Source organism: Macrotis lagotis, chromosome X (genome assembly GCF_037893015.1).
Source record: "Macrotis lagotis isolate mMagLag1 chromosome X, bilby.v1.9.chrom.fasta, whole genome shotgun sequence".
In the NCBI taxonomy this organism is placed as follows: domain Eukaryota; kingdom Metazoa; phylum Chordata; class Mammalia; order Peramelemorphia; family Peramelidae; genus Macrotis; species Macrotis lagotis.
In genome coordinates this window covers 167,582,164-167,596,733 of record NC_133666.1, presented here as the reverse complement: position 1 = coordinate 167,596,733, position 14,570 = coordinate 167,582,164, and the positions used below count along the sequence as shown (strand labels likewise).

At 42.8% G+C, this 14,570-nt stretch overlaps 1 protein-coding gene across 1 annotated transcript in view; it reads left to right on the top strand.

Annotated features, from left to right (window-relative positions):
- MYO15A (myosin XVA) overlaps positions 1-14,570 on the top strand; it is a 125,974-nt gene that overhangs the window by 73,280 nt on the left and 38,124 nt on the right. The window contains exons 31-42 of the mRNA XM_074201942.1: positions 3,508-3,699; positions 4,144-4,301; positions 4,906-4,994; positions 5,275-5,377; positions 6,115-6,182; positions 8,059-8,193; positions 8,563-8,788; positions 8,965-9,091; positions 9,645-9,750; positions 10,877-10,952; positions 12,825-12,946; positions 14,332-14,391. Of these exons, the coding sequence (XP_074058043.1) occupies positions 3,508-3,699; positions 4,144-4,301; positions 4,906-4,994; positions 5,275-5,377; positions 6,115-6,182; positions 8,059-8,193; positions 8,563-8,788; positions 8,965-9,091; positions 9,645-9,750; positions 10,877-10,952; positions 12,825-12,946; positions 14,332-14,391 (1,462 nt within the window). The remainder of the gene's footprint in view (positions 1-3,507; positions 3,700-4,143; positions 4,302-4,905; positions 4,995-5,274; positions 5,378-6,114; positions 6,183-8,058; positions 8,194-8,562; positions 8,789-8,964; positions 9,092-9,644; positions 9,751-10,876; positions 10,953-12,824; positions 12,947-14,331; positions 14,392-14,570) is intronic.

Sequence of the window (14,570 nt, the reverse complement as noted above, 5' to 3'; positions counted from 1 at the left end):
GTTTCATTCACATTTTTTTGGATTGTCATTTCACATTGTTGATTTATATTCAGCTTGTGATCCACTAAACACTCCAGATCTTTTTCACGACATAAGGTCTAATCCATACATCTCCTGCTCTAGACCCATGCATCTGATATTTTTTTTAAACTTAAGTGAAGACAACATTTATACTTCAAGAATATGTAGTTCCATCAGTATAGGTACTCTCTGTTAATGCAGACAGCAGTCCCTCTCTATAAATGGGAGGAGAATGAGCATTTATCATGCATATTACTATCTTATTTGGTCCTCATATAGCCCTAGGAGGTAAGAGCTATTATTATCCTCAACTGAGAAAAATAAGACAGATGGAGGTTAAGTGATTTACCCAGGATGATAGAGCTAATAAGTTTCTGAGACTGAATTTGAAGTTAGGTCCTCCTGACTCAATCTTTGAACTCAGACTTCAGAGACCAGCACACTTTCCACATCACCTAGTGGCCTCTGAAAACTTTAATCTTTCTGGCTTGGTATGCCTTTCCCAAAATTCATCACAGTCATTTTGGATCCTTCCACTTTATACACATGTGTTTATATTTATGCATACATATGTACCCATTCATATATGTCTACATCTATATATGTGTGTGTGTTGATACACCACTAAAATCTAATTCTGAAGCCTCATTGTGGTGGAGAGGTGACTCTCATCTCTCTATCCATCCATCTGTCTGTCTGTCTGTCTTTCTGGCTGACAAATTCTCTGTAAGCAAGATAATAAAAAAACACCTCACATTTCTAAAGTGTATGAATAAATATTATTTCAACATATTAGATTTGTCCCATTGTTCCAGACTATTTAAAATGTTTTGGATCCAATTTTGCTATTCAGGATATTATCTATTCTTCTTGGCTTTATATCATATGCTAATTTTAAGTGTTTTCTCTATGCTTTCATTTAAGTCACAAAACAATCATAGAGTCAAGGACAAAAACCCTCTGCGCTCTCTTAGAAATCTCTCTCAAAATTGTTACTGATCCATTGGATAAATATTCCTGGACAGTTGGCCAAGTCCAAAGTCATCTAATTGTACTACCATCAGCATTTTTTTCATGTTGTCCAGGTGGATATCAAAAGACATTATCAAACTCTTTGATAAAATCCAGTACCAAATATCCATGTCATTCCCCTGATGTGCCAGTTTCATAGTCCCATCAACAGAGAAGAGGAGGTTAATCTGGAAGTAGTCTGAGACTTACAGATAAGAAAACTGAAGTCAAGATAGGGAAGTGACTTGTCCATAGTCCCACAAGTAGTAAATAAGTCAAGATTCAAACCCAGGCCCTCAGAATCCAAACTCCATGGTCTTTCCCAGTATATCATGGTTGACTCGTGGCTTTCACACTTCCTTTTCTAAGTTCACATCCCTTGAATGATGAATTAGAAAATTTTGGCAAGAATTGATAGTAAGCTCAATGATATTTAGTTCAAAGATTCCACCTTCTTTCCCTTTTTAGAGAAGCTATATTTCCCTTTCTCATTCCTCTAACACCTCTCCCATTCTCCATGATTTTTCAAAGATTTCTATTAGAAAGTAATTCAACATCTGCACCTTCAAGTTACTTCAGTATTGAGCTAGTCTCTAGGTGTGTTGTGAACTCCTTGAGGATAATTATTTACTTCCTGACTAGCTCCTTACTTAGCATAGGTTTCAATTCTCTATTAACCTTTATTGTTCCCATCCTCTCCAGTGTGGAGATCATGGTCCTTGTTGGGGAAAAGAGACACACTGTTCCAGTTGAGTAGTTCTCCCTCCCTCCTCTTCATTGTTCCAACCATCCCTAGCAGAGATCCTTTTCTTCTGTCGATCTTTGAATTCTCCCCCCCCCACACACACACACACACCAAATAGCTTTAAAAGCCCTTTGCTAACAATCCCGGGAAGCCTCAGCTCTTCTGTTCTTTAGGTCATCGTTATTCTTCAAAGACCTGAGCCATTCTTGTATTCATCCATGGTTACCTACAGTATCTATCTGCTTCCATCCACTATACAGGTCTCTTTCAAATTTTCTTTTGACTGATGAGTTCCTTATACAACCAGATATTAATAAAACCTCACATTTTAAGAGTTCATAATGGGTTTTTTGGGGGGAGAACCCAGTGATATACAGGGTATCGCAAAAGTCTTAAAATATTAAGGCTTAAAATAGTATTGGGTCTTTTGGGACACCCTGTATTTTATGTTTACAACACAAAATTTCTGAATGTAATCCCCTTTTCCCCATACCTAGTGAATCATCCTTGGTAACAAAAAATGGAAAAAGAAGACAAAAAAGACAATCTATTTCAAACCTGATTTGACTGATGACTTCCCTATACAGCCAGATAAAAATAAAAGCCCACATTTCTATAGTGCATGAAAGAATTTTTTAGGAAAAAAACCATTGATAGACAGAATGTCCCAAAAGTCTCCGTTTAGCTTTAATAACTTAAAATAGCTCCGAGACTTTGGGAGACCTTGCATTTTGCTTTTACGATGCTTTCATTTCCTCCCTCTTCCCACATTCAATGAGTCCTCCTTTATAACAACATCAGACAAAAAAAAATCAGTTCAGCAAAACTAATTATAGGCGGTATAGTGAATAGAGTACTGGGTTTGGCACCAGGAAGACTCATCTTCATCACTTCAAATTCCGTCTCAGACACTTACTATGTGACTTTGGGCAAGTCATTTAATCCATTTCCTCATCTGTAAAATGAGCTGGAGAAGGGAATGGCAAGCCACTCCAGTATCTTTATGGAGAAAATCCCCCCTCCTCCCCCCAAAAATAAAAATAAAACAAAAACAAAAACAAAAACAAAAAAGGGGCAGCTAGGTGATTGCAGATAGAGCAATGGCCCTGGAGTCAGGAGGACCTGAGTTCAAATCCGACCTCAGACACTTAATAATTACTTAGCTGTGCGACCTTGGGCAAGTCACTTAACCCCATTGCCTTACAAATACAAAAAAAGAAACAAAAAAGAAAGAAAGAAAATTTCAATACAGGGTCATGAAGAATCGGACTCAAGTTAAATGACTCAACAACAAATTGAAGTATATTGCAATTTTTCACACCCGTAGTTCCCCTGCCTCTGCAAAGAAGAGAAGGAAGATACATAAGGATTTGCAAAACACTCATAATCACAATACAATTAGTATTACTGACTAGAAAAAAACTGCATATCATAGAAGTTGTGATTTTTCTAAGACACACTAAGAGTCAAAGCCAAGTCACACCAAGACTAAGACCAAAGCACTTTGACTATACTGTATGGCTTCCCATACCATTGTCTTTAGAAAAATCAGCCTAACAATAAGCATTTATTGAGCACCTACTGTTATCAAGCACCACTATAAATATAAAAGGACTGAAGTCCCTACCCTCCAGCTAAAAGGTTTATCATTGTGGGCCACCTGTGTTCAATGAACAGCAGCACACTGACCTTTTCTACTTTCCCAAACTCTGGGCTGCTGACATTCTTAGGGGGCTCACCGATGGCTGGAGGGGCTGGACAGTCTCCTTGAAGAATGGTAGCCAGTGGGCTGAGCTGGCGGGACATGATTATGTCCTGGATCTGATCTCAGACATGGAACTTCTCTGGGACTTCCCAAAGCAGAAATCCTACTTCATCATCACCTCTGAGGGGGCAGAGAAGGGCAGGAGCAGCACCAGAATGTAGGTAGTTTATTTACCCTCTGGCTTCCATCATACACCAACTGACCCTTCCCCACATACTGCTTGAAGTTATTTTTTTCTATCCACTGCCACCACTGTGGGGGTGGGGGTGGGGGAGGGGTGACCAGTATATGTGACTTTTGTCCACCTTGTATCCTGAGCAGGTGGGGATAATGGTTCCAGGATATTAACATCACCTTTAAAAAAAGCAGGTCCCTTATGGGAAATTCCAAATACTAAGGGATGAAGTGGTGACCTCTGGGAAAGTTGGGAACAGGAGAATGGGAAAGGAATGCCTGTCCATTTAAAGTCTATTTTGGAAGAAAGATCTTAGATCACCCTCTTGTGAGACATATTGGGTGGTATAGTCCTGCACCAAATCCTGAAGCCTAAGGACAGATGGAGAACACAGAACTAGCTAACAATTTTCCTATATTCTCACAGGGTATTTGGAAATAATTGGGACTCTGATGAGGAGACACCTGCCTTTCCCCAGCACAGAAGATGCTCCATTCGAACAACAAAACTTCCCAACTCAGACGATTACTTTAGTCACGGTGAGTCTAGTAGCCATCAGTTCACAACTCCATGGTCTTCCTTTGGTTCCCTCTGGACACTCCTGACCCCCTATAAAGGATTCCTTCCCTCTCCTGTCTTGATCTTCACATTATAATATCACATAGCTTATATATATGATGGATTCTCGTAATACCTCTGCAAGGGATCTAATATAGTGATTATTATTCCCATTTCCCATTTAAGGAAACTGAGGCTCAGGGAAGCTCAATGGATTTTAGAACCGAAAGAAAACTTTAGAGATCATGTAGTTTGATACTCTCAAATAACAGATGAGGAAACTGAGACCAAAATAGGGAAGTGACTTGTCCGAAGTCACATAAGTCAGAATTCAAACCCAGGTTCTCAGAATTCAGTCCCACAGTCTTTTCCAATGTATCATATTTCCAGTTAAGTGATTTGTACAATGAGTTCATGTCAGACCCTTTTGGTCTCCTAAAGCAGGCCACTGAGTTATGTTGCCTACAAGCAGGTGGACTGGAGGGAAGGGGGTGGTGCTAGCACCAACCCCAGACCAGTATGTTCTCAGACCTCAGTCCCAGCCTGCTGTGATGTTCCTGTAGGGAAGTTTCCCTGGAAGGACTGGAACCCATGTTATATATGCCTCCTACATCCTCTAAACAGACCCAGACAGCTCCAGGGAGCCAGCTGCTCCACAGAAGGGATTGGATCATTACCTGGATAGCCTCTTTGATCCTGTGCTTGCCTATGGAAACACGGTATGGAGCCTACCCCTGGCCTACAGGGAGAGGTAACGGGCAGACGTGGAGTACAGGGCTAGGGAGATGAGAGGTAGTTCAGGTGGACACCCAGAAACACATAACACAAATACATAGAGTCTAATAGACTCTAACACCTTTAAAGTTTTCACAGTATTTCATATTTTATCATATCTTATCATAAGATTAGATTGTTGGGATACTGAAAAAAAAAGGGTTAGGGCATCAATCTCTTCTATCTGCCCCTTGACCTGGTATGCCTCTTTTGCTCCATTTTTAGGATCTGGAGAAATCAGCTGCTATCTCCTATAGGATGAAAGGGGGAGGTCAGCCCAAAGGTGATGAGGAGTCAACTGGGCCCCCTAGAATGCCACAAGAACCAGGTTAGTAGTGCTTCCCAATTATTCACTCCACCTTTCCTACCCCCAAGTCTAGTCAGCTTCAGACTTTTCTCTGAATTCATATCAAGGTAGAGGTCAGAGCCCTTATTGAATCTCCACATCATGAAGCTCTAGTAGCACTAGGGATCTAAAAAGAAAGGGCATGAGGTGGACATGGGACTCTAGAGCAGGTGATAGGGCCTTGGTATAATTTCTCTGGCATCTTCTATTCACCATACAGACTGACCTCTCCTCCCTCCCTTCCTTCTACCCTTGTTCTTCCCCTTCCCATTCTTTCCTCTGCTTCCACTTTTCCTTTCATGATTATTCAGGGTGGAATTGGGAGAAATTGATAATTGAGTCCCAGAAATAGGAATAAGGAAGTCTGACTGTTGGGACTGAGGGATTGATGGCAAGAAGTTCTTCGATCTTTCCCTCCTTCCATGTCCCTTGACCTGGCACTCTTCCCTGAGCCTAGTTTTCTTCTTTCAATTTACATCATCATTCAAGTAGCGTCAGCCACCCACGAATTTCAATCTCAGCTACTCTCTGTTCTCCATGATCTAACCAATTCTCACTCCTAAGCCCCAGATAACTCCCTCCCTACCTCATTTTCCTTGACCCCCCTTGTTTCTGGTATCCCCTGAACCCCATTGGTTATCATCTGACAAGTAACAGCCACTCACTACAGCTGTCCCCAACTGTTCCCTAACCCCCCAATTCCCTGATCCTCTCTATAGTACCAGGTCTGGATCCCTCCACACTGGCACTGCAGCAAGCCTTCATCCACAAGCAGGCCATGCTTCTGGTGAGTATACCCGCTTCTGCCTCAGAATACTCCCCTTGCGGACCTGTAGGGGAAATCCCTTCACCCTTACTGGTGGTGGAACTTATCTGGGCAGGGGAGGGTAGTATTAAATCTGGATGGGGAAGAAACATTGTAAAGTTGCAAGGGGTTAGGTGATGATTTTCCTCACACTGTGTGTTAAATGTTTCATGAGTGGGAAGTGTGAGGAAAGAAAATGCATTTTTAGGAGCCTACTATACTTTGCTAAGTATTTTGCAAATGTTATCTCATTTGATCCCCTAGGCTTGGGTGCTCCTCAAGGTCCTGTCCTGAGTTTTCTTCTCTGAATACTCTCTTTCTTGGTGATCACATCAACTTCCTATAGTTCAATTTATCATCTCCATGAAGATGACTTCCAATTCCACATATGTGGGCTCACACCCTCTCCTGAGTTTTAGTCCCACATCATCAAGAACCTATTATACATTTCTAATCAAAATGTTCCATAAGCAACTCTACATGTCTAAAACAGAATTCTTTCTTTTAAATTCTTTACATATACCCCCCCCTATCAAACTTGCCCATGTTTTTTGAGGGCACCATCAACCTTAGATCACTCTAATTTACACTGATTGAGTCACCTTCTATTTTTCTCTTTCCTTCCACTATATATCTACCAACAACCAGATCCTATCTCCACAACAGCCCTCGCATCTGTTCCCTTCTCTTATTGTTGTTCATTTATTTCAGTCATGTCTGACTCTTCAAGACCTTATTTAGGGTTTTCTTGGCAAAGATACTGGAGTGGGTTTGCCATTTTCTTCTCCAGTTCATTTGACAAATAAGAAAACTGAGACAAACAGAATTAGGGGACTTTTCCAGGCTCACACAGCTAAGTCTAAGTCTAAGTCCAGATTCCAAACCCAGGGCTACATTCATTGTGCTACCTAACTGACTCTGAAAGGTACAAAGATAAGGTACCTTGTTTAAGAAGACCAACTTAGCTTTGGAATAAAATGCTAGCTAATAAAAAAAATTAGTGAACTCCTTAGCTTAGCATTTAAAGCCCACCCAAATATGTCTCCTACTTACCTTTTCAATGATTTCATAATACTACTTTTCACTCAAAGGTCTGGTTAAACCAACTGCACCCTGAACCTGATATTCCATCTTCATTATCTGTCATTGTACACAATGAGGTTTGACCTCTTAGAATTCCTCCCTTCCTTTAAGGTTCAGCTCTCATGCCCTACTCTTATGGGAGACTTCCCTATTATTCCCCCAGGTATTGATGCTCTACATTTATCTATGTATATGTTCTATCTCCCAGAACATGGAGGCCTCTTTTAAGGTAGAGGCTGTTTCCTTCCTGCCTTTGAATTTTTAAGGGTTATCTCAGTACTTTGCAAATCAAAGGTATTCTAATGATATTAAAAAAATATTAAACCACAAAGAGGAAGGGCTCCCATACACTTGGTAAATCCTTTGTAATTGTGGAAGAACATGGAAAAGAATTGCACAGAATGAGAAGGTGTGGATGGGTTGCAATCTGTTCTGATGAAATTTGGAGTGGCGCCTCTTTGTCACACCCACTACTACAGTAGATTCTAAAAAACTCTCATCTCTGGTGAGCTTAGGAGAAAGAAGGCAGTGCCCAGACCCAGAATCACATTCACTAACGTGAGGAGCTGGCCAAAAATGGTTGAATAGAGAAAAGAGGAAGAAAATCCTTAAGGAGATGATCTGTTTGGTCCCCTTTTCTAATTGGAGATGGAAGAGGTCAGTGAAGGTAGATCAGAAGGAAAATGAAGGCTGAAGCAAGGAGGTTTCTGGAAGGAAGGGGATTTCTCCCTCTCTTCCTCAGTAAATTCTTTCTTTTTTCGTCTCTCCCACTAAGGCTAGAGAGATGACTCTTCAGGCCATGGCCCTTCAGCAGCAGCAGCAGCAGCAGCAGCAGTCGACAGATCCAGGCCCCTCCACTGGAACTTCCTCAGCCCCATTGGGAACCTCCCCCCAACCCCTCCCCTCCAAAGTGAGTCTAGTCCTGGAAGAGGGTTTGGAGGGAGGGACACCTGCAGAAGATGCAGTGGCTAGAGAGGAAGAGCTAAAAATAACAGGTAAAAGAAGGCACAGTTAATAATAGAGGGGATGGCTAGGGAAGAGAGAGGGAGGCCAGCAGAGGAATGGACCGAAAACAACTGGTGGCCCTGGTGTGGCTGCTGACCATGTGGTTTGGATCTGTTTGCTCATCTGGAACATGGGCACTGTCTTTACTACCCCCATGGCCCATGACCTCGGAGGACTCAGCTCCAGCTCAGATGCCATATTGCCAGTGATTGTTCTTTTTTTGTGGATCAGAGATGGGGCCAGACCTCACCAGTTCTCTCCTCCTCTTTGGCAGAAGCCAATAGGGGCAGATGTCCCTCTAAAGGCCAAGAGCAGAAGTCCCCCTGCCAAGCCAGTGCTAATCTATGCAGCCCCAGCTCTGGGAGACCCTGGAGGAGTCACTTTCCAGCCGAAGGCCTTAGTCTCTGGCTCTCCCTCAAAGACTAAGGGCTCCATCCCCCCTATTAAACCAGTAGCCACCCCTATTCGGGTACAGGACCAACATTCTCCTTTAAGAACCTGTGAGTAACTAATTCTTGGGGTCCCGTTTCTCCCCTGCCCACTCTCCCCTCCAACCCTTCTTGGCCTTAACCTTTGAGAGAGATTGCCCCTAACCTCAAAGGGTCCCTTGGGAGGTAGAAATAGCTCCAGTCTGTATGATACCCTCATCACCCTGAAAAATGCCCCTCCCCCCCAGTCTCGCCCTCTCCAGAACTTGTTCGTCATTCCACTCTCAATTCGGAGCATTTTCCTCAACCCACCCAACAGATCAAGACTATAATCCGTCAGTGCCAGCAGCCACCCAGGGCTCCAGATGGTCTCAGGTTAGAACCCTGTTTCAAGTCCGTTCTAGATGGCCACCCTTACCCATAGGCAAAGTAGGTGACTACCTGCTCAAAAACATTACCTCAGATTGAATGATTTGTTATTCATTCCTCTGGCTTAAGCATAGTCCTCTTCAGGACCTGTAACCCTGTTTGGGAGGAGGAAACATTAAGTAAATTTTAATCATGAATAATTTAAAGGAGTGAAGGGAAAGGAGAAAACTAGGTGTAGCATATGTGTGATTTTCCTCAAAGCCAGTGTCTACAAACCAGGATGTGGGATTGGTGTCCAAGAACTCAGGCTCCTCATCCCAAAATCTGTGAAGACCTGGAAACCTTTTATGGGCTCGATGGACATGGTCACGCCAAGTCAAGTCAATTACTTTATTAAGCACTTATTATTTGCCTACACTGTACAAAGCATTAGCTACACTTTCATGACACCCAGGCTATCTTGGTGATGGAAACATGCTTGCCCCAATACATCCAGAGGTCTCATAGGCTTCTTCCCTCATTTATTTACCCTAACTTTTTCTGCCCTCCATCTGCCTAGGAAGGAAAGTGGGAAGGTGTTTGTGAAGAAATCAGATCCTCATGAGGAGGCCCTCCTGATCTTGAAGGAGCAAATGACCCACTCAGTTCCCATCAGTCTGGTAGTGGTCTGTCCCATTGTCCCCAACTCCTTCTCCTGGGAAGTTCCTTATGCAGTGGGGTGATCATTCAAGGTCTGGGTTTGCTCCACTCCTCCATGGGTGTGGTGAAAGTAGTGGTAGACACACACACACACACACACACGGTTTTCACTTGGCTTGCCACGTAGAGTGAGTTGACTGACTTCAATTTCCTCTTCTATAAAATGGGGGCAATTAACAGCTTCTTCTCTAACCCCTTCACAATGCTATTAGGAAATTAAAAAAAAATGGATGTGAAAATGCTTTGAAAAAAGGAAAACAGGGCAGCTAGGTGGCGCAGTGGCCCTGGAGTCAGGGGTACCTGTGTTCAAATCTGACCTCAGACACTTAATAACCTAGCTGTGTGGCCTTGGGCAAGCCACTTAACCCCCTTGCCTTGCAAAAAAAAAAAAAAAAAAAAACAGTCTACAATGCATTTATATGCAGACACAGACACACACAGAGAGTAAACACATGGGCATTACATAGAATAAGGGGGGTTCCAGTAATATTTGGAGAATGCAGGGGTGGTTAGTTGGCACAGTGGATAAAGCACCAGCCCTGGAGTCAGGAGTACCTGGGTTCAAATCCAGTCTCAGACATTTAATAATTACCTAGCTGTGTGGCCTTGGGCAAGCCACTTAACCCCCTTGCCTTGCAAAAAAAAAAAAAAAAAAAGGAAACAGTCTACAATGCATTTATATGCAGACACAGACACACACAGAGAGTAAACACATGGGCATTACATAGAATAAGGGGGGTTCCAGTAATATCTGGAGAATGCAGGGGTGGTTAGTTGGCACAGTGGATAAAGCACCAGCCCTGGAGTCAGGAGTACCTGGGTTCAAATCCAGTCTCAGACATTTAATAATTACCTAGCTGTGTGGCCTTGGGCAAGCCACTTAACCCCATTTGCCTTGCAAAATAAAAAAAAAACCTAAAAAAAATTTGGAGAATGAATAAAGAATGACTGGAGGCCTGGAGAAATGCCTTGCCTCAAAGTCTGTGACTTTTACCCCAATCAGGAGGGCCTTGCAGAACAGCCCCTTCCTCCCTCCTCTGCTGCTCCACTCACCCATTCTTGATATCCCCCTGATTCTCTCCTCTGGGTTAGGGAAGTCAAGGTCCCAGACAGACTGTGGCCTTGGTGAAGCCAGTGACCAGCACTAGACCCCAAGGCCTAACGCCTGCTGCCAAACCTCTAACTTCAGCCTCCAGGCCAACCCTACGGACTTCCTCAGGTAAGGGGAAGAGAGGGGAAGTAAGTATTATTATCACCTCTAATTTGACAGAGGATGAAACTGAGGTTAAGTGACTTGCCCAGGGACACACAACAAGTAAGTGCCCGAGGCTGGATTTGAACTCAGGTCTTCCTGACTCCATTTTCTAGGACCCTATCTGGTGTCTAAGGGCTCATCTTTCTCAAACTCAGGCATTTGAAACTAACAACTTCCTGAAATCATCACTCCCTTAGCTTCAGCAACACACTATTCTTTTCTTCTGCTCCTTCTCCGACTACCACTTCATTTTTGTTTTCTTCACTGATTTTAATTCTTCCTTTCCCCTTCCCTCTCCCCAATTATGAGCATTTATTTATTGGAGTTTATTCCTGGGTCTTCTACTTCTCTCTCCTCACATGCCTTTTCTCTATATCTTACCTGAAGTCTGATCCTATACTCTGGCTTCATGTTGGCTATTTTCGTAGCACAAGGTAAATGGAACTTTGTCACAGGGCACCACCCTCTTCCCCATGGTGATATCCTGTGGTCTTCTTTTGGCTTATGGAATGTATCACCCAGCTACCTTTTCCTGCAGGGACTAGGGCCAAATAGTAGAGTGGATAGAGTATTAAATTGGCATAGGAAGACCTGAATTCAGATTATATCTCAGAAACTTACCAGTTAGATGACCCTGGACAACCCACTTAACTCTCAGTCTCAGTTTTCTCCTCTGGACAATGAGGATAATAATAGCCAACTATTTCATAAGATGGTTGTAAGGATCGAATGAGATGATATTTAAAGTGCTTTATAAATCTAAAAGTGTCATTTAAATGCTAGTTTTTAGAATTTCCCCTTCATTAAAAAAAAAAAAAAAGAAACTTCCCCTTCAGTTAGATTGGGGTTTTTTGCTACCCTTCCAATCCCCACTCAACTGTGTTTTCCCCAGTTGAAGCATGTCTAGTTACCATTCTAGAAAGTGTCCCCTTGGTTTCCCATCAGAGTCTAAAATTAAAACTATCAAAAACCAAATTCACCATTTATCCTCCCATTTACCTAAGCATGAAACTTGGGACCCTCCTGAGTCTCATGTAGAGCCTCATCCCTCTCTATTCTCCCTTCACAAAGTCCCTTTCATCTTTTTCCCTCCCTTCCACACTTTCTAGTTTGCCATTTGTTGTTTTTAACAAGGCAATGGGATTAAGAGATTTGCCCAAGGTCACACAGCTAGGCAATTATTAAGTATCTGAAGCCAAATTTGAACTCAGGTCCTCCTGACTGCAGGGCTGGTGCTATCCACTGCACCACCTAGCAGCCCCATCATTTGTTTTATTATAATAACTTCCTCATGGTGGACTGTGCAATTCACCAAATCAGGCTGGAGCGAGGCCAACAGGACATGAGCAGTGTATTCCCATTTCTCAAGGTTGATCTTTGGTATCTGTTTCACACTAAACATTAGAATTTATCCCAATATTATACACTGGCTCTGGTATGAGATGTGAATCTCAGTGATTGGCTGAATGGGAGAAGGGGATGTGATGAGGAAGGGACTATTGGGGGTAGGGAATGGTGTTTTGTGGTGTTGTACCATTGCCTTAATCTACCTACAGCTGAGGTAGATTAGGAAAATATGCCTAGAAACTTCAGGTTATTTGTCACTGGGTCCCCCCACCACTGCCTATTCAAGGTCCTCTGGTGGAAAAACAATCAACCCTTCAAGGGCCACACATCTAGGCTACACAATGGGTACAGGGGGCAAACAGGACTGAGTTGAAGAGGATGTGGTACCCAGGGTTCCTAATCCTCCCCCCTCAATCTCGCCTATATCGTTCTTCCACATACCAGTTCCACGGGCACTTGTTCCAGAGGAGGACCCCATCCAAACACAGCTCCATCGACAGAGCAATGAAGCCTTCTACAGCTACCAGGGTGTGCCCTGGAAGATATACCTCCGAAAAGAGGTGCCCAGTCTTTATGTGTGCTCAGCTTTGAGGGTAGGACTGGATAGGGGAGGGAACTTCTTTTTCTAAAGTCGGGTACAGAGTCCTAGAAACTTCCCCATCTTTCTAGGAAGATGTAGCTTTAAGTCTTGGATCCACTACTAATTTGACCCTGGGCCACTTCTTTGGGCTTCACTTTCCCTAAATGTAAAATAAAAAAAGTAGTTGTTAGAGAAAAGAGAGTGATAAAATAGAAAATATTTTTGAAAAAGACAGTGCCTGGGCATAAGCTGCTTCTTGTAGTAGAAGATTTTATACATGCTATAGACAAATATTTATTAAATAAAAGAATTTCCCTTTCCCAATTCTTTCCCCTTCCTTCCCCTTTTATGTCTTATTTTCTTTGCTTTCCTTTCCTTCTTCATCCTCCTAACTCCCATGCCTACTTCATGGGTTTTTCTGGACTTTGCCTAAAAGAAAACTGAGGCCATCCTGTTGAGGTTTAAGGTTTTGTCTATTATTGTTATGTCTATCCTAGTCCCTCACCTTGCTGCTATATAAATATCTTGCTCTCCCTCTACTTAGGGCTGTCATCTTTATATATAGCTTCTACCTATAAGTTTACAGTAAATCCTAGAAAATAAAACTTCATGTCCAATTTAAAAAAAATAAATAGAAAACTTACACCGAAGGGGACAGAGTTTGTTGAAGGTAGAGGCTCTGAGCCCAGTCTTCACGGCCACACACTCAGGTGGTGAGGATGGAGCTAGTTAGTATGGGGGCATAAAGAGCTTAGGTCCATTGGGAAGGATTGGCAACTAGGTCTCTCCTCCCCCTCAGTTCTGGAGGGATGGGATGCTATGAGTTTGATTTGTCCGTGGGAATAGCTAGGAGGGCCCTTACTTCTAGTCTACTAGTGGAATGAGGTTGCAGTGATCCCTGGTGATGTTGGAAGTTGTCAGCTCTTATAAATCTCCTTAGGAGGGATATGAGGGAATATGTTTAACATGTTTGTGCTTGTATAACCTATTTTAGATTGCTTCTTGTCTTGGGGAGGGGAGGAAAGGAAGGAGAAATTTTTACAAAAATGAATGTTGAAATAAATGGTGATTGACTGTTGAAAAAAAGAATTTTTTTTTTTAGTTTTTGCAAGGCAATGGGGTTAAGTGGCTTGCCCAAGGCCACACAGCTAGGTAATTATTAAATGTCTGAGGTTGGATTTGAACTCAGGTACTCATGACTCCAGGGCTGGTGCTCTATCCACTGCGTCACCTAGCCGCCCCCCAAAAAGAAAAATTTTTAAAAAGAACGGATGGGAAGAGTAAAGTAGTGGGACAGAAGACAAAGTGAAGCTCCTATATGGGTAAGGAACCCTAGCACCTTCCTGTGAACTTCTGCCTCCACAGGTATTTTACCCCAAGGATAGCTACAATCACCCAGTCCTCCTGGACCTTCTCTTCAGACAGGTGAGACCCCAGGCATTTAGCCCTCTGGCAGAAGGAAAATCTCTGAGGGAATCCCAGCAGAGGGCTCCTTCATTTGTTCCCCAAAGGTGGAGAGCATGGGGACAATCTCTTCTCAGCTAGCCAGGCAGACCTGTTCCCCCAAAGAAAAGAAGATACTGGATAGGTACCTAAGACCTATC